At 43.0% G+C, this 19,268-nt stretch overlaps 1 protein-coding gene across 6 annotated transcripts in view; it reads left to right on the top strand.

The window, feature by feature from the left end:
• Positions 1 to 11,166, top strand: part of TSPAN9 (tetraspanin 9) — a 277,123-nt gene extending 265,957 nt beyond the window's left edge. For 4 of the 6 annotated variants that reach the window (XM_024109994.3, XM_024109993.3, XM_065584192.1 and 1 more), the window contains 5 exons: positions 1,810 to 1,884; positions 4,872 to 4,973; positions 5,704 to 5,835; positions 5,935 to 6,018; positions 8,398 to 11,166. In XM_024109994.3, coding sequence (XP_023965762.2) covers positions 1,810 to 1,884; positions 4,872 to 4,973; positions 5,704 to 5,835; positions 5,935 to 6,018; positions 8,398 to 8,469 — 465 coding nt within the window. In that variant the 3' untranslated portion in view covers positions 8,470 to 11,166. The remainder of the gene's footprint in view (positions 1 to 1,809; positions 1,885 to 4,871; positions 4,974 to 5,703; positions 5,836 to 5,934; positions 6,019 to 8,397) is intronic. The other 2 variants (XM_065584179.1, XM_065584167.1) reach the window with 1 other exon arrangement.
• Positions 11,167 to 19,268: the final 8,102 nt, after the last annotated feature.

Here is a 19,268-nt window from a genome sequence, read left to right as displayed (position 1 = left end):
CACCCCTGTCCATACCGCCCTTAAAACCCTGGATGTGTCTGGTCTGTTGGTGCATTTGAGACCTCTGTTGGTCATTAAAAGTAGTGACAAATACTAGAAGCAACCAGAGTGGGTAAGTGTGTTCCCATGACTGAGCATGTTTAGATCCACAGTAGGGTATGTCTACATTGCCATCAGAAGTGTGACTACAGCCCATATAGATATACCCGAGCAAGCTTTGATCTAGCTAGCTGAAATAAGAATATCAGTGAAGCCATGGCAGCATAGGCTAGCTGCTGGAGAACATACCGAGGGCTCGTGCTGCTGTGGCTTTACTGCTATTATTATTCAAGCTAGCTAAATCAAAGCTAACTCAGGTGTGTCTACACATGCTGCAATCACACTGATTGCAGTATAGACACACCATAGTGATTTGCTGCAAACTATTACTAAGATTTGAAAAGTGCTTTGAGATCCTTATTTGAAAAATATAATTTTTGCACACAAAAAAATAGTCAAATGCAGTTAAAGTTTATCTGCTGGGAATTTGTTCCTGCACCAGGGAAAATTTATCTTTGTGGCAGCAGGTTTTTTGTTTGGGTTTACTTTGATGAACATACTGAGGAATATGCTGGAATTGTCTGCTTTCTCTGTCTATGCTCCAGTGAACTGCACAGTCAAGAGATGAAACCAGTGTGACATAAACATAGGGTGACCAGACAACAAGTGTGAAAAATCGGGACAGGGGGTGAGGGGTAATAGGAGCCTATATAAGAAAAAGCCCCAAATATCGGGACTGTCCCTATAAAACCGGGACATCTGGTCACCCTATAAACATCACTTAAAGACAGGTTTACACTTAGGGCTTGTCTATACTTTTGGCTAAATCGGCACTGCTGCGATCGATGCAGCAGTGTCGATTTAGTGGGTCTGGTGAAGACAAGTTACATTGATGGCAGAGCGCTCTCCCGTTGATGTCTGTACTCCACCTCCCCAAGAGGCAGAAGGTAAATCGGTGGGAGAGCACCTCCCATCGACACAGGGCAGTGTAGACACCACTGAAAGTAGACCTAAGTTATGTCAACTTCAGTTACGTAACTTTTGTAACTGAAATAGCATAACTTAGGTCAACTTACATCTTTAGTGTAGATCAGCCCTTACACTTGGAAGGGGGAGGACATCAGCTAGGCTTGAACCCCTGTCTAGGGAAAGCTTAGGCTGGAAAAATGGAAATACAATAGTGCAGAAGTTATGGAGAATAATAATATCATTAATATACTTTTGTAATTTGAAATCTAATTTGTAAATTTTGCTTCAGGTTGGGAAGAGGTAGGGGGAGTAAAGGATAGGATATGTTCCTGGGATTTAAATTGCAAACTATCGCAGACTATAAAATATATTTACATATGTGTGTATATATATATATATATATATTATATGTACTGAATATCATCTGCCTACTAAGTAATGTTTAAAATGCTCATGAAGTTCTTTGAAATGATGAGTTCTGTGGGTTCCCAAATGGATAACAGATGGATGGCTAGATTATGGAAGGGATAATTCATCAGGGGAAAATGATGTGAAATATATGCTGCATAAAAAAGTTCTGTGTAGGGCAAATAGCTAAGTGCAGTCCTCTCAACAATCATGATTTTCACATGAAATATTTGGAATTCTCATGGGTTTCCTGTAACACCCCCTGTCTGTATTGCACTGCAGAAATTGTGTTTTAAAGCTGGTTTGTCAAGGCCACTGGCCCATGTCTAGCGTGCTTGAACTTGTTCTTTATTCAGGAAGTGTATATACATGTTTTGTTTCTCTTTGTTCTAGTTTTTCATCATTTTGCTGATAATTCTCCTGGCAGAGCTGATATTACTAATTTTGTTCTTTGTTTATATGGACAAGGTAAGCAAATATACCCCGTAGATTAGTTTATCAGTCCTGGCAGCTAAGCTGGTTTTTGTTTGCTTTTGCTAAACCAAGAGTATGTCTATACTTACCTCCGGGTCCGGCGGTAAGCAATCGATCTTCTGGGATTGATTTATCGCGTCTTGTCTAGACGCGATAAATCGATCTCGGATCGATCCCGGAAGTGCTCGCCGTCGACGCCAGTACTCCTGCTCGGTGAGAGGAGTATGCGGAGTCGACGGGGGAGCCTGCCTGCCGCGTGTGGACCCGCGGTAAGTTCGAACTAAGATAGTTCGACTTCAGCTACGTGAATAACGTAGCTGAAGTTGCGTATCTTAGTTCCAAGTGGGGGGTTAGTGTGGACCAGCCCCAAGATGCTTAGATTCTTCTTACTCTTCTCAATGGAAATTGTTTTAACCTTGTGATCTTCATTTTTATGTGTGCCTCCTCCACATGTTGGCTGAGAGTAATGAGTGATTAAGGTGGAAGGGTTCTCTGTGTGGGTTGAGGCAGAGCTGTTGAGGTTTGCAGTTTCCAGCTGAAACCAAAAGGTGGGACCTCTATTTTGCCCCTCTCTCGTAGGCCTGCAGTCTCCACAGCTGAGCTTTTTGCTGTCTCCTTGTGAAGTTTAATTTCTCGTAACCCTCCCCCTTCATCACCAATGTCGTCAGAGAGTGGCTGGATAACCTCCCCAGTGGCTTCTTCAGGCCAGCTCTCACATTCTCACCACCTTCTGTCTTCACAGGCAGGGGAAGTGGAAAGACAAGCCCCTTTCTCACCCCCATAGTCCCCACATTCCCTGCTAGCATGCTGCATTCTGCCTAGCCAGAATGGGGTGAGTGTGCATTGCAGTGCCAGGGCATGCTGAAACCTTTTCACTGTTGAGTGGGCGATAGGCAGGCAGCTTGCTCCCTAAGGACATCCTGGGTATTCAGAGGAGCAGATCTTCCTTACTGACCTCATACAATGACAGAAGATAGCAGGGAGCGGATCATCTGGCTGCCTTCTAGAGCCTAACTGTAACAAGCCAGCCAGTCATCCCTTGAAGAGACTGGGAAGGGATTACTGGCTAGCCCAGAAGACATGAGAGATTGGAAGTTCTCAAGCACAAGCTAGCATCTGATAAATTGTGAATGGAGTCCTGTGGGGCAGGAACATTTGGAACCTGAGCTTACTTTGATGCACAAGGTCTTCAGAAAGATTCAGAACCCTTTCGGGGAAGTTGGGTTCATTGCTCCAGTATCGAAGCTAGCAAGGTGAAAGCTAGCTTGGGTATGTCTACTCAAGCTCCACTCACATCCCATGATTGCAGCACAGACATAGCCTTTCTAAATTTAATGAAATCAGAGTGAAATGGTTTTGTCGCATATTTGACCATTGTAGTTTGGGACTCGTGTGTTTAATTTCAGCTCAGTCACTGTCTCCCTCTGAAATCATGGGCCAGTTGTTTGGATCCATGTTTTCAAAGCTGTCCACTTATTTGGATATAAAACTTGAGACCTCCTTTTTATCAGAGGTGCTAGGCATTCAAAGCTCTGCTTGAAGACAGTGGGAGCTTCCGGTGCTCAGCATCCCTGAAAATCAGGCTGTAAGGGAGTCAAGTTGGACACCCATAAACTTTGGCCCCTGAAATTCATGGACACATTTGAAAATCTTGGCCTTAACTTCTCTGTGCCTCATGTACCCTATCTGTAGAATGGGGATGATAATATTTCCCTCTCTCCCATGGCTTCGTATGCTGATTCGTTTATTGATGATTATGAAACACTTTGAGATGTATAGCTAAAAGGGGCAAATTATTACAATGAGGCTGGGACTCTTGGGTTTTATGACCTTAACAAATGAAATAGGTCAGACTCTGATTCTTGGTAGGAAAGAATGTTGAAATTTGTAGTTGGACATGGTTGTGTTTAACTTCACTGCAGATTTAACTCAACTTACGTATGCTTGAATTAACTCCTCTCGAGTTAGGATAGCTCGAGGGAGAGCAGTCACACTGCAAAATTACACACACGCTTCACAGAGTGTTTGGATTCGCAGCACAGAACGACTGTGTTAGCAGCTGACAAGCTGTACTAACGCCCTCTGAAGCCTATTTCCCCCTCCCGGCCCCGTGGACCAGCCAACTCGAGTGAAAAACACCACCACATTTGAGTTATTAGGTTTTGTGTGTAGATGGCCCTCAAGATAGAGGCAACACTTGAGTAATAACTTGAGTTAAATCTACAGTGAAGAGAAGCGTAATGTTGTTGTTATACGTGTGTGCACAACATGCATGTTGCATGTGATTATGTAGCACATGTCTATGGAGGTGACGCATGTTATCTGTCACCTTCTTCACCTCCCCTCCCACCTCCATACATTTTTTAAATGGAAAAAAAATGGCAAATTATTACCTCACAGAATCAGGCCCTAGCAGCACTCAATTAATTTACAAGCTCCAGTTTCATTTGAGTCGGGGGGGGGAGGGATAGCTCTGTGGTTGAGCATTGGTCTACTAAACCTAGGATTGTGAGTTCAATCCTTGAAGGGGCCACTTAGGGATCTGGGGCAAATATCAGTACTTGGTCCTGCTAGTGAAGGCAGGGGCTGGACTCGATGACCTTTCAAGGTCCCTTCCAGTTCTAGGAGATAGGATAGCTCCATAAATTCAAATTAGCAGAGAGGAGGCTGCTTGGTTCCTCTCTGTGCTTTTTTGTTACACGTCCATACTTCAAAAGAATTCAATCAATAGTAAATCCAGAATTGGGCAAGGAGGAAAACTAGAGCTTCACAGGCAATTGGCATCCACAGCAGACACCTCGCATTGTAAAGTGAAATGGAGTTTGGGTCTAAAGGTGGGGATTCTTCTCAATGATGTTCAGGTGAGATATCTGTCAAAATGTACATCCCAGGGTGGTAAAGGCAGTGTATGTTTACAAGTCTACATGTGGGATACTGCCCTTTAACCAGTGCTGGCTGTGTTTTGTTTTGATGGGAAATAGGTCAATGAGAATGCAAAGAAGGATTTGAAAGAAGGTCTTCAGCTTTACAATACAGAAAATAATGTGGGGCTGAAGAACGCATGGAATATCATTCAGGCAGAGGTAACACATTTTCTTTATTTAAAAAAAAAATTAGCTGGACATCATTTTGTTAACAATATTTTCTCTGTCTTGTCCCATAACTGGCAAGTACATGATTTGAGACCAGTCAGATATTTGTATATCACTTTACATTCATAAAGTGCCTAGGCCTTTCTTTGGGATGAAAGGTGCTGTATAAAAGTAAGATGTTCTTCATGAGATCCATTGGGACGAGCTATGTGACAGAAATACCACTAGAGGAGGTTATGATCTGTATAGGAATAGTAAAGGAAGAAAAGGAGTTGATGTGTTAGGATTACAACCACAAACCCTGAAATGCCACTTGGGATCTGAAAGTAGCAAAGACTCTGGATTTAAGTGAAAGTGGTTGCAGATGAGGTTTTGGTTGGCAGACTGTTTTCTAGTGGTTAGAGCAGAGATATGAGAGTTCAGGACTACTGGCTTCCACTCCCAGGTATGCCATTGACTTAGTGGTCACAGGTTCCAGTGTCTTGGTTTGTGTGTGTGTCTAAAATGGATATAATAAAACTTATTTTCCACACAGGGCTATTTGTGAGGTGCATTAAATATTTGTCAATGCTTTTTGTGATCTCCAGGTGAGAGGTGGTATCTAAGTGCAAAATATGAGGTGTATATGTGAAGAAACCAACAGTGGGTTAAGAGAAGTAACACTTCTTTAAAAGTTTGTTGGTGAAGACTGTTTATGGTCCTTTTTTTACTTTGCCTGTAGATGCATTGCTGTGGGGTTACTGATTATACTGATTGGTTCCCTGTCCTGGGGACAAACGTCGTCCCAGACCGATGCTGTATGGAAAATTCCCAAGATTGTGGACGGAATTCTACTGATTTAGTGTGGAAAACGGTAATGCTTGCTCAGTTTAACTTGTTTTTTTTTGTTTTTTTGTTTTTTTTAAGTGCACACAAGAAATGGGCAAGACTTAGAATTTTTTTTCTCTTTCAGGGTTGTTACGAGAAAGTTAAAATGTGGTTTGAGGATAATAAGCATGTTCTCGGGACAGTTGGGATGTGTATCCTCATAATGCAGGTATTGATGATACTATACTCTTACATGTAGCCCCTAACTTACTACTATCGTAGTTATCTTTATCATGCCAAAAAGTGTTGCCTGGCCCCTTACACCAAGCAGCCAAGGTCCCAGTTTGAATTTGAGAGCTTCGAATCTGGAATTTAGCTTACAGTTTTGCTGGACCCTGGCATTCCAGAGGATTTATCCTTCCTGTTAAATGAAATCAGGAACTATCCCTAATTCTTCATTTTGTTGAATCAAATTATATATTTTGATTTTGGGGAATAGTGAGAACTGGCATTTTTCATCCTTTCATGGACTCCGCCATTAAGGGCATGAAGGGCATGAATAATTGTTCCTCTGGCAGAACTTGTGCTTTCAGATGCAAAATAATTATTATAACACCACTGTTAGTGCTGTTAAGATGACACTGCATGATTAACTCTGGTTTCCATCCCTCCTACTTTTGACCCAGTTGGCACTCAGACACCATAAAAAGACCTAGATGGCAGGATAGCTGCATCCGACCCATATTTGGTCTTAAACTTGGACAAAATATTTTTCCTATGTTTTGAGGACAAAATTGGTCCAGCTGCTTCTAAGTGACCTAATTTTCATATATCAGAGGGGTAGCCGTGTTAGTCTGAATCTGTAAAAAGCAACAGAGGGTCCTGTGGCACCTTTAAGACTAACAGAAGTATTGGGAGCATAAGCTTTCATGGGTAAGAACCTCACTTCTTGCATCTGAAGAAGTGAGGTTCCTACCCACGAAAGCTTATGCTCCCAATACTTCTGTTAGTCTTAAAGGTGCCACAGGACCCTCTGTTGCTTTTTACTAATTTTCATAGCAATTCAGATTTCTTTTCCAAGCTTTAAGCCAAATAGGGCTGCTTACCTGTCTCTAAAGGACAGGTTACTTTGTCTCTATTTTGAAAATGATGATGTCCGGTGATGTTCTAGTTATGTGCATGTTGACATTCAAGGGTCACTTGTAAGTGGCAGTGAAGAACACTGAATTCACAATGGTGGCCATCCATAGAGATTCACTCATGTCTGCTGCTTGTGAAATTAGCATACTTTAAAAATGTTTATTTTACTTAAACACATAGGGGGAAAGTCCTATAGAATTGAATTAGAGAATTAATCTGCTTTTTATAGCCATAAAACCATGTTATAGAATATAGAATGAAATTATGGTGATTGAGTTGTACAGGTTAGTTTAAAAAAGAGCGAACTCTCCATTAACTTTAGTAGGTTTTTAGGGTAACTTCTGTGCTTTGGAAAAAAGCAACAACCTGCCTGCTCTACCCTATTGTCTGGTAACTGAAGAATGAGAGATGTGCTTTTAAAAGGCCAGCAGTTTTGTGCCTTCATGGCACCTTGTGTGACAAAGAAGATTTTGGAAACTATTTCAGTTTCTTTCATGACTCTTACAATGGTTAGGTGTTATCAGAGCTATCGAAACCTTTGAGCACCTTGCTAGAGATCCAAGGAGGGTCACAATATTTTGTGACTTAAGGTGGGAAATGCTTAGAGTAACCTCAGATATCAAGGAACAAAGCCTCGCATCCCCATCAGATAGGCCAGCTTTCCTAGTCTTCACAAATAAGAACAGGTAGTATTCTAGATGAAAGTTCAGTGTTTTGTTGCATTATCACTACTGCAGTGGTTGACACTTAAATCAAACCAGCAATTACCTCCATTTAAACCACAATGTGCTATCTGAGATGGCATGATTTTTCCCTTACACTTTATAGCATATAACTTTAGACCAAATTTGATCATCAGCTACCCTGTGTGCAAACCCATTGTATGATTTGCAGTACTTGGCCCTTTGGTAACTGTGTAATCTGTTGCAAATATGGACTTTTTATGACAACCCCTGTACTTGTCAGTCTTATGGAAAAAGAGTAATTCAGAAGCGACCAAACAGGCTCCAATAAAAAAATGAGTCAGGCCTGATGTTTTCTTTTTGTAGTTTAAAAAAGAGAATAGGCCTAATAACTGTGTCTCTCTTACTGTACAACTGTGTGTGTTGTATGTTGGCCTCAGGTGATTTTCTTGCTGTTCTTTTGATTTTCTGATGCTAACTTGCAACATGGCACACCTCTAGGACAAGATGTTCAAAAGTGACAGTGATTTATGGAAACCCAGCTTGAGGCACCTTAAAGGGGGATATATTTTCAGCAAATTTTGATCACCTGCCCTCTGAATGCCAGGCCTCTTTAAGGGTCTGATGTTGGGCACCCAAAATCACTAATCACTGCTGAAAGTCTTGGCTGGAGGAATTTTATTAGTGTTGGGAGTCAGAAAATTCTGACACCCTCCGATAAAATACCATCAGCACAGTTTTGAAGGTGTTACTATAGCTATCCCATAATATTTGCTTTCTTTCAGATACTTGGCATGGCCTTCTCCATGACACTGTTCCAGCAGATTCATAGGACTGGTAAAAAATATGATGCCTAAATCTTCAAAATGTTAACTGCATCTACACTTCTGTCTTGCCATTAAAAACAAAGCAAAACAACCGAAAAGAAAAATCAAGCTTTGCTCTGCTGAAGGCATTCATCCCACCGATCAATCTACGTCGTCATTACTAGACTGATTACTAGCACAACTTGCTACTTGACTTACTTTTTTGTTTCTGTTTTGCATTTGCCATTTATTTGCCAAAGAAGAAAAAGAAAAATAATAAAAACAAATCCATTTTCTACACTAATTCATAGATCTATTAAACTTTTCCCTAACTTTATTTAAGAAAATGCTTTGCTCTACTAATTGTTGTTAGACATGCAAGGATAATGTGACAGATATGTGTTTAACTTCTAGAGAGAATTCTTTGAAGTCTTCTGATAAGTCTCAAACTGCTCATGTCTGACATACTGGAAGACTTGGGAAAGCCACTCAGACTGAGAGCCCTAGGAATCAGAGCTGTTCACTTGCAGCTTTTTGTACCTTATGGTGTATACTTTTTTATTATGGAGATAGCTTAGAATTTAGTAGCCTGATTTGTAACTTCTTACTGTTTTGTTTTACATCTGTCATATTTTAATCCAGGAACCACTGTGCGATCTTTGAAGGACACATTTTTATCATTAGTTTAAAAGGTGGAAATAAAGACATGACTGTTCTAAAGTCCCTAGGGAGGCTACATTTAACTGCATCTTCTGAGCTACCGTGGGTTTGTACCCTTACTATATTGATGACAGTCCTTTCAATGAGGTGGCTCAGTACTTTAGGGCCAGATTGGGTTGCCCTTACTCTCACTGGGCTGAATGGTGAACCCCTTACTCTCGATGGGCTAGATTGTGATGCCTTTATCCACAATGAGTAGCGCCTTACTCCTCAGGTAGGCCCATTAAATGGGACTACTTTCAGCATGATACTATTCAGTGTGAGTAAGTGTATCACGTGAGTAACTGCTCACCAGCGCCAGGGGCTTACTCTCTGGCCCATTGAGTAATAGTTTACTCCCTAAGTAGTCCCATTGATTTCAGTGGGATAGCTTATCATGCACGGTGCTGTACAGCATAAGGGGAGCACAATTGGCTCATTGTCAGTTTTCCTGAAAGGCGTTTACTTGACAATGGTTGCAATTTTTCCAGGCTGGCGAGGTAGCTTTTGAACAACCATGGAGGTATAAAGCTGGTTAAAGGCAAGTGGGGGAATGGTGTGCCGTATGTCCCAAGAGAGCGGGAAAGGCGTGATTTATGTTTTCACTCTGAAATCAGTTGCCAGATAGGTGCTCAGAACCTGTTTGTATCTTTGCACATACAGTGTTGACTTTTGTCTTCTGTTTTCCAAGTCAGATGTATACATGGTAGTTCAGAACTCATTACAACACACATTTCTACCGACATTCCTGCTAGAAAACTTGAACATATTCCTCTCTAGTTTGAATGCTGCTTCTTTCATAGTGGCCCCTGCTTGACTTCTTTTGTTATATTTTTTTTTGGCAGAGGTCTTTCTTACATTTTGCTGCTTCACGAAGGAAAGGATGAATGAAAATGAAACTTCAGTCATTTTGTGGACACTCTGGTTTTATTTTAGTCAGAAGTTTATAGTGGTAATTTTAAAATACATTTTAAAGCTAATTTATTACCTGCTGGGCCCAGATAGCTGTCGAAGTGGACAGATGTTTATCACCTGCTATCAAAGTAGTGCAGTGATGCTTACAAATTTGAGGTCCTTATTCTCATTTACCCGAAGCACCTTTACACCTCTCCGGCAGTGTAAAGGGGCCTTGAAGTGAGTGTAAATGTACTTTATGCCAACTTTAAGGCCCCTTTACATAGAGTGATGTAAAGGGGCATTAATGTAAGTGACAGTCAGGCCCTGAGAATCTAGTCCACCATTTTCAAACTTGGCTGCCTACCAATAGGCATCTAAATTGATATTTAGGCAGGTCACTTCTTTGGATAACTTTCAGAGTGGTTGAGCACCTTCCTACAGTTTTCATAGAAGTCAGTGGCACTGCAGGGGCTCAGGCTCTTTGAAAATCAGGCCACATATTTACATGCCTAGAATGTAGAATTAGGTTCCTAACTTTAGGCCCTCAAGGTTGAAAAAGTTGGGTATAATGCACATATTATTGGTGCAGGATAATACAATCCGTCCTTCCTAAATAGCTGTTTGGTTGCGTATACCCTTTAGTTATTCTTCCACTGGCCATATTGGTGACTGCTGCTTCATTCATATTTCCTTTTAAAGACTTGAGGAACGAGGAGGGGGAAAATATAGACAAAACCTGGTTTACTTTAATTGTAACAAAAATTGGGACCATGTGCGTCTGAGCTCCCTTTGAGACACTCTGTGTCAAGAATGGGAGCTCTGGCACTGAGCATATTTGCTGCTATGTGTAAGATAGTCTCCAAAGTTTCCAAAAAAATGATAAGTTTTGAATTTTTGCATTTTAAAAAATGTATATCTTTAATCCATAGCTCTACTTCTTTATCTATTGTGGTAGGGTTATTTTGCTTTCTCTTGTAAAATACCAATGTTTTCTCTCTCAGACAAACATAGAAGGGTGGAAAAATAAGCAAGACCAGGATGCTAATCCTTCTAAAGTCGCACAGTGGTACCTGTTGAAATCTTACATTTTAATCTGTGGTTGGTTTTTGTAAAAAAAAAAAAAAAAAAAAAAAGAAGAAGAAGAAAGCAAAATGCATTTATACAAGTAACAATGAAGGCAAAATACATAGTGGAAAACTAAAACTATTTTGCCTTCCCTTAAAACTTATTTTTTGTAGAATGCTCAGTTATGTTTTATGACCTGATAGCAAGATAGATATTGAAAATTCTTTTTTCATGAATTCTTTTAGCATTTTAAGTACAGTATTAACAGAGATAATTACACAAACAGTATTGTCAAGTCTCACTTTAGCTGACTATGGAAAGGGAATTAATCAAATTAAGTAAACAATTAATATTATAGTACAGTAGCTGAATATCAATCCATATAACGGGAAAACCTGTGTTTTGAAAACAAAGAAAAAGCAATACTGTTCTTAAGGTGACAAAAGCCAGCCATAAAAAAAGCATTAGATTGTATTTGTTGGTATATATCAGAGAAGATACTAATTGTCCTTTGACTGTTTAGTGAAAGGGATATCAATCTTGTTTAAAAATGCACTTTTTTGCTTGCATTGGTGGATGGCTGTCTGTGCATTTTTCCAAAACATTGCTTTGATTATTTAACTACACATTTTTAGCATGTTTTTAAATAAAAACTGATACTGAGTAAAAGTATTTTAAGTGTATACAAATATTGATTTGTATTTATATATGCATATATATATATATCAATGAAGCTCAGTTCAACTGTATCAAAGTTTTGTTTCTTTTTAAAGTATCATTTTAGAATTTTGCATTCATGATATTTTGTTGTGCTTTTTGCACCCAAATTTTTATATGTAAGCTTAAATTGTAGAGGAGCTAATCTGATTTTTGGATTTCAGAGAGGCGGGTAAGACTTATAGCGGTAGAGTGTATCCATATTTAATTCAGTAGCCGTGTCAGAACTGTCAAGAGGGAAAAGGGCTTTTTCTTTACGACAGGTAACTGCTTACACTTCCAAGCATGTGGCTTTCAAATCCTGGGTGCATAATGTCCAGAAACCAGGGCTATTTTCCTCAGTCTGGCCCTTTATGTTTACCTGTATTCCTAATTAAGAAACAAGGCCAGAGTGCATTTTATTTCCACAATTAATTACAGTGGCTACTTCAGAAAACTGTTAGCCAAATGTAACAGGGACTCATTCTGTAGGGGAAATAGGAAACTCATGAGACAGAGGGTAAGTGGCTAAGGTTCAGAGATTCAGCACTACAGGTCTGATCTTGCAGAGTGCTGAGTTGTGAGATGCTGCGCATTCTTAGTTTCATTGACTTCCAGGGCAGCTGATGGTGCCCAGTTGACCTCACTCCTGTCCCTGTTATCTCATTAGTTGTCGCCTGGAATCATTTGGCTTCCAGGTCCTGTGGATCCTCCCCTTAGGCTGGGGGGAGGTCCTTTAGCAGTGGGCGGGTTTCCGCCTGCCCACTTCCTGGATCCCAATAGGACCCCTCAGACTCCAAGCCTCAGGAGAATGAAACAAAATACTTCTAAAAGTTAAGTCAGACACTTTTCTGGCATGGCGTTGCCAAGTCTTTAACTTTTGACTGTAGTCGAGTAAGTGCCCTGAAATTACATGCTTAAAGCAATTGCTACAGGAGCTCTCAAAGCAGCTGTTGGGAGCAAATTTAAAGAAAGTGACCATTGATGAGATTTCTGATCGCTTCATGTTTCACTTGACAAGAAATGGCTCCAAATTGTTGTACATTACGGCAGTCAGAAAGGTTAAAAATAAGTGACCTGCCAAAGGGTATGTTTGGGGAAGCAAGGGGGCTGGGCTTAGACCCCTCTTTTGCTTTTATAAAGAAGGGCCAAATACTTTTTGATGTTCTTTTGTTGGCGGCAGGGGGTGGTCCCCTGTTTCCCCCCCTGCCTTTTACTTTGCAAGTATCAGGAAATTAAATTCTGTGTTTTTCTGGAGGACTTGTTGGGGGTCTTGGGTAATCTTTCTCCAGAATTTTACTTAGTGGCTGGAGTTACATACAAAAGAATGTGTGGGGGCGGGAGGATGTGCTGGCCACCGCTTCCCGCAGCTCCCATTGGCCGGGAACAGCAAACCGCAGTCACTGGGAGCTGCGGGGCGGCTGTGCCTGCGGCCAGTCCAAGTAAACAAAATGTCTCGCGGCCTGCCAGCAGATTACCCTGATGGGCCGCATGCCGAAGGTTGCCGACCCCAAAGTATCCATGGTGCAGGGATGCTCATTTGGCCCAATATACATTGTCTGTGAGGACAGGCTCCTGGAAACAGTAAGAATTCATTGTTAAAAGGTTGGGTTAACATACAAACCAGAGGTGCTTAAAGGTGTTTAGTCCACTCTACTGTAGTTGACATCACTGTAAGAGAATTAAAAAAAATAACTCACTCCCCAATAATTTCTTATGTAGTCAAGGAAATGTGTTTCGGTGCCATACTTTCAGGAGCCTGTGTGCACTTTTGTGTGCTAGCGTATGTGCACAATTGGCCAGGTTTACATCTCCATATCCACACGCACTGAATTCTGATCTTTGCTTTATTGCTGATCTCGGCTTGTACCCTTAGCTACTTAACCAGTTCCACTTTTAGAAATGCCAGATTTTTAAGGCTTGTGGGGTTACTAAGTGTATGTCTACACAGCAACTAGATACCTGCTCCTGGCCCGTGCCAGCCGACTCAGGATTGCATGGCTCGGGTTATGGGCTGCTTCATTGCAATGTGCACTTTTGGGCTCAGGCTGGGCTCAAGCTCTGGGACCCTCCCACCTCCCAGGGTCCGAGCGTCCGGACTCCAGCCTGAGCCCGGAAGTGCACACTGTAATGAAGCAGCCCCGCAGCCTGAACCTGAGTCACTTGGCACAGGCCAGCTGGGGGTTTTCATTGCAGTGTAAACATACCCTTAGGGGGCTGTAGTGCTGGGAGGCTGTGCAGAGTTTCTGGTACTGGGGAATCAGAAACAGGTTGAGACTATTGCCTGGAACAAGTCCCCCAGCACAAGATACCCACTTGATTTGCTTCACCAATGCCAGTTGTTTTGACTGTCAAACTGGGAAGGAAGGCTTGTCCTGAAATGAATACTGTCAGAATAAGAGTTTGAACCTTCATGGAGTTAGAGAGAAATGGGGACACTGGGAGGGACAGAGGCAGGGAATTGGCTGCCAGGAGGGTGTTTTCCAGGGGTAGGGCAAAATTGTGGGAGGCTTAGGGAAATACTTGTAATAGGGCCTTGGCTAGGTAGGGAGGGGGGAGGATTAGTGCTTCACAGTTAGGAGCTGTCCATAAACCACGTAACTCATTAGGGGTTGGATGAGTCCTTACTTTTGAGTGTTCTTCTCAGTGTTACAAAGTGTTGCAAGGGTAGGTGAATCTTGGAAATCACTGAAAAATTAGTTACCTAAATGATGGACAACCCCCTAGTCATGGCTGTGTTAAAGGGGAGAGAGGAGGGGGTTGAGGAACTGAAGATGATACACCAAATAGAAATGTAGGTGCCTTTAGCACCTAAAACCAAATATCAAACTGATAACATTTGGTGACCCATTGCCCAACATGGATAGCTGTGATAGATAGTGCTGGTGTAAATAAAGTGCACTCTTTGTCCATTGGTAGGCTGAATAGTAGGTATTAAAACCAAGTCACAATTATACTCAAGTGAACGTCAATTGCCTTTAGAGTTTTATCTTGTGCATGTTGCATTGAGTGACTGAGTTCCAACAATGTATCTATAGTAGAATAATATGCCGAAAAGCGCATTTGAAAGTCACAAGTGGAGAGTGTAATGTAACTCATCCACTCAGTATTTTTGATACCATACATTTAGACAAACTCAGCATATCATTTGTATTGCATCAAAGATGCTGTGGTTTATTGGAATAAAGATGGCAAGGAGAAAAAGGACATTTTCCCAACAAATATATTTCTGGCAATGTGGTCTGTGTGTAAAAGGGAATTGGGGGGAAGCAGAATGCAATAAGGCACAATTAGTGTCCTGAAATAATTTCCTGTTAAACTTAATTTGTTGGCTTCGTCACTTAGCTCTTGTGTGAAACATGGAGATATTTTTATACCAGAAATACACTTGCAGACCCAGAACATTTGTCCGTGTGGTAGCTATTAGAACCTAATGTGCCATTCCATCCAAGTTACGTTCACACCGGTGTTCCTTCTATGCAATACCTACTTTAGCCTTTGTACAAATTATTTTGTATTAGTATTACATATAAAAATAAAGGACATAAGAAAAGGGATGTATGTTTGACCTTTATTCCCCTCCCCATGCCCCCCCCCAAAAAAATTAGCAGCTCCAGTTGTTAAAAGTAAGCCAAGAGACATGTCTGTATTTTAACAGATGAGGTCACTGAGATTTCCCTGATGTATCAATGCTCTATTTCCTGTGAACACTCTGTTATAACAAATGAACAGAGAAGAAGAGCGGTGAAGAGAGAAGGTGACAGTATTGCTCCGCAGGGAGTGATCTGAACAAGAGTACAGATAATGCTGGGTTTAAAAGGGTAATTGAAAATAAAAGAGAGTTCCTAGGGTTGTGTGCCAGCAGTACCTACGTTCTGTGTTGTTACTTGTAAAGCAGTGGTAATGTGGTTGGTGCTACACAAGGTGCAGAAGGAAGAGAGTCCCTGCCCCAGAAAGCTTACTGTCTAATGGAAACTGAGAATTCAGGACACACTGCGAGTCAGAAGGTTTTTCCCTAGGTGGTTTGGCTCTCCTCTTTTGGGGCATTGCCGAAGAAGTGAGTCTTTGAGGAGGGACTTCAATGTGAGGAGGGTGATCACTTGGTGAATTGAGATGCAGTGGGTATTCCTCAGATAGGGCATAGGCATGGAGATGGGCACTGGAGCAGGAGATAAATAGGGCATCAAAGCCAGCATCATTGGCAGAGGGGCTGAGAACATATGGATCTTTGGAAAACCTGTGGTGTTTGGCTGTATAGGTTTGGGGCTGTTGAGGCAATGTTGATACCGGGAAGTGGAGCTGAGATACACAAGGTGCCACTTAGATTTTATAGCTCCAGGCATTGGTTGCACTTGGGTTTTTTCAGCTTCTTGTGTTAGGTTCAGTCATCTCTCCTGAGCCTATGATGACTCTGGTTTCAGGGCTTGTAGGAAGTGGCAAACCTCTTATTCCCACTGTACACATGCCAAGTGAGTGCTTAGGTTTTAGCTTTCTGTTTCTTTGATGCTTTCACTGGTATCAGTAGATGGCGTTGGTGTAAAACAAACATCTTCAATCCATTTCTTATCGGAGGCTTTTTAAGTTTGATTAATTTCAAGGATTGTATTTCATTATTAGCCCTGACTATCAATTCGGATCCCCTCTATTAAGCGATTTCTCTTACTTATCCCAGAGTTATACTCTGGTTTATGTCTTTTAACATTTCTCCTTCCCTATACCACACAATTTCCATTACTTCTAGAGCGCAACAATTATTTACGATAAAAACAAACAAAAATCCTTATACTCTTCTAAATTTGGTGGACATATTCCATACGCTCTTTGATTGTACACATGCATTTCACCTTATTTAGGACTTACAATAGAACAAGAGAGACAAGGTGGGGGAGGGGTTCTCAACCTTTTTCTCTCTGAGGCCCCCCTCAACATGCTATAAAAACTCCAGGGCCTAGCAGGGGTGGGGTGGGGGGGCTTGGGGCAGGGCCCTCAAGCATAGACATAGTTTGACTTCTATTTTGGGGGGGGCAAGGGCCTGCAGGGCTCGAGCCACCTCCGCATGGCAGGGTCCAGGGAGGGAGTGCCACCTCCACCCCCTAACTCACCTCAGCAGGCCACCCAGCCTGTCTGGGTTGGGGTCGGGGGCAACCAAAAATTATAACTCAAAGGTCAGGGGCTTAGCTCAAAAAGTTTGAAAACAGCTCAGGGTGCAGGGAGGAGGTAGCTAGGGGCTGTGTGCAGACAGGGTAGCCCGGAGTGCAGGGAGGACGTACCCATAGGTGCCAACTTTTCCCGGTGCCAGTGGGTGCTGGCCCCCGGCCCTGCCCTGACTCTACCCCTGCCCCGCTCCCATTCCAACCCCTTCCCCAAAGTCCCCGCCCCAACTCCGCCCCCTCCCTGCCCCTATTGGACTCCTTCCCCAAATCCCTGCCCCGGCCCCAGCTCTTCCCAGAGCGGGCCGTGTTTTCCCTCTTCCCCCCTCCCTCCCATCGCTTGCCGCGAAACAACTGTTTTGCGGTGGCAAGCACTGGGAGCTAGGGGGAGAAGCGGGGCTGCGGCGCACTCAGGGGAGGAGGCAGAGTGGAGGTGAGCTGGGGCAGGGGGGTGGGGCGGGGAGCTGCTGGTGGGTGCAGAGCACCCACCAATTTTTCCCTGTGGGTGCTCCAGCCCCGGAGCACCCACGGAGTCGGTGCCTACGGATGTAGCTAGGGGCTGTGTGTGGGTAGGGGGGTAGCTCAGGGTGCAAGGAGAGGGGTAGCTAGGGCTGTGTGCAGATGGGGTAGCTCAGGGTGCAGGGAGGGCACAGCCTCAGGGTGTAGGGAGAGGGTCATTAGGGGCTGTGTGCTGAGAGGGTTCCCCTGTGGTCCCTGTTCCTGGAGGGGTCTGCTAGCCATGGAGTTGGGTCTCCCCACCTGGGGGGCTCTTACTGGCTGCCTCTGTGGGAGCAAAGGGGACTAGGAGCTGAGGAGCAACTTCAACCCAGGGCAACAGCAGGAGATGAGGGGACGCATGGCACCAGCCAGAGCAGCAGCTGCTGCACTGCCTGGCTCTGGCTTCCCGCTTCCGACCTGGCCAGGGGGTGGGGAGAGGAGTTGGGCGGGGGGTGGGAGGGTGCGGAGCTGACTCCCGGGACTGCTGTGCTCTTGTGCTGCAGTCTGGGGTGGGGGCAATGCCCTCCAGGTCCCAACTGTGCCGATGGGCTCAGGGCTTCTGCCCCACAGGGAGCACCAGAGTTTGGGGCTCTGGGATTTAGCCCCGTGCCTCCCAACTTCAGCCCTGCAGGGGGCGCTAGGGCTTGGGTTCTGGGTTTCAGCTGCAGGGCCCCGCGGACCCCTTGAAAGGGCTCGCGGACCCCCAGGGGACCGTGGACCCCTGGTGGAGAACCACTGTTTTATTGGACTTGCTTCTGTTGGTGAGAGAGTCAAGCTTTCGATCACACAGAGGTCTACAGGAGACCTGAAGAAGAGCGCTGGGTGACTTGAAAGCTTGTCTCTGTCACCCACAGAAGTTGGGCCAATAATAGCTATTACCTAACCCACCTCATCTCTTATCCTGGGACCGACACAGCTACAACTACACTATGTACAACAGTAGAACAAGAGGCATTTTTCACATGCAGAAGGATTTAGATCTGACTCACAAGGCAAACAAATGTACAGATTCTAATTGTCGGTGAAAGAGATTGTTTTCCTTATAAATCAGATATATGGTGAATAATGTATAGTTTATACTTTGGAGTGAAAACACTTTGCATAGGAAAGAAGGGTGTGACCCTTGCTTGGTAACTTGGAGTTATTTTTAGCTAGGTTGGAGGGAAAAAGAGGTTTTATGCATCTGTAAATTCGGAGAGATTCTTGCCTAAGTGATTAACAATACTCTCATTAGCCATTTTAGTTTCTATTCTTGAGGAGAGGAATTCCCGACCTTGGCTGATCTCTGAGTCCTTAGACAAAGTGTCTCACCTGATGTGAACCATTTTCTTATTGTCTTTTCTTAGATGGATAATATTTTGGGATAAACAGAGGTGGAGAAAAAAGAACAGGAGTACTTGTGGCATCTTAGAGACTAACAAATTTATTCCAGCAGTAATCTGTACTTATTAATCATTCAAGGCATATCTGTTCTATATATCCCTTAAACCAGGATAGAGAATGGATACTGATGGAATAATGATAACAGCGTAAATGGTCATTAACCTGAATGAGGGCTACATTTGCATCCACTTTACAAGCTGGTTAATGGAGGAGTGGGACACAGATGCCCATTTGTAGATATGGCAGAGGGTTCACTGTTCTGTAACAGTACCTCCTAATGGGCCTGACAAATTCACTCACACATTGCTGGTGTAGTATTTATCCATAAATGATGTCATGTGAGGTCTCTAATCATTGTGAGATGTCTGTGTGGATGATATTAAAGGAGATGTGTAAATGGACTGAATATATGTTTTAAAGTCTGTGTCCAAGGCAGAGCTGACAAACGAGTTTTGAGTGACA

This window comes from Chrysemys picta, chromosome 1 (genome assembly GCF_011386835.1).
Source record: "Chrysemys picta bellii isolate R12L10 chromosome 1, ASM1138683v2, whole genome shotgun sequence".
Lineage (NCBI taxonomy): Eukaryota > Metazoa > Chordata > Testudines > Emydidae > Chrysemys > Chrysemys picta.
The sequence above is the reverse complement of the archived record's forward strand: the minus strand, read 5'-3'. Positions and strand labels throughout refer to the sequence as shown.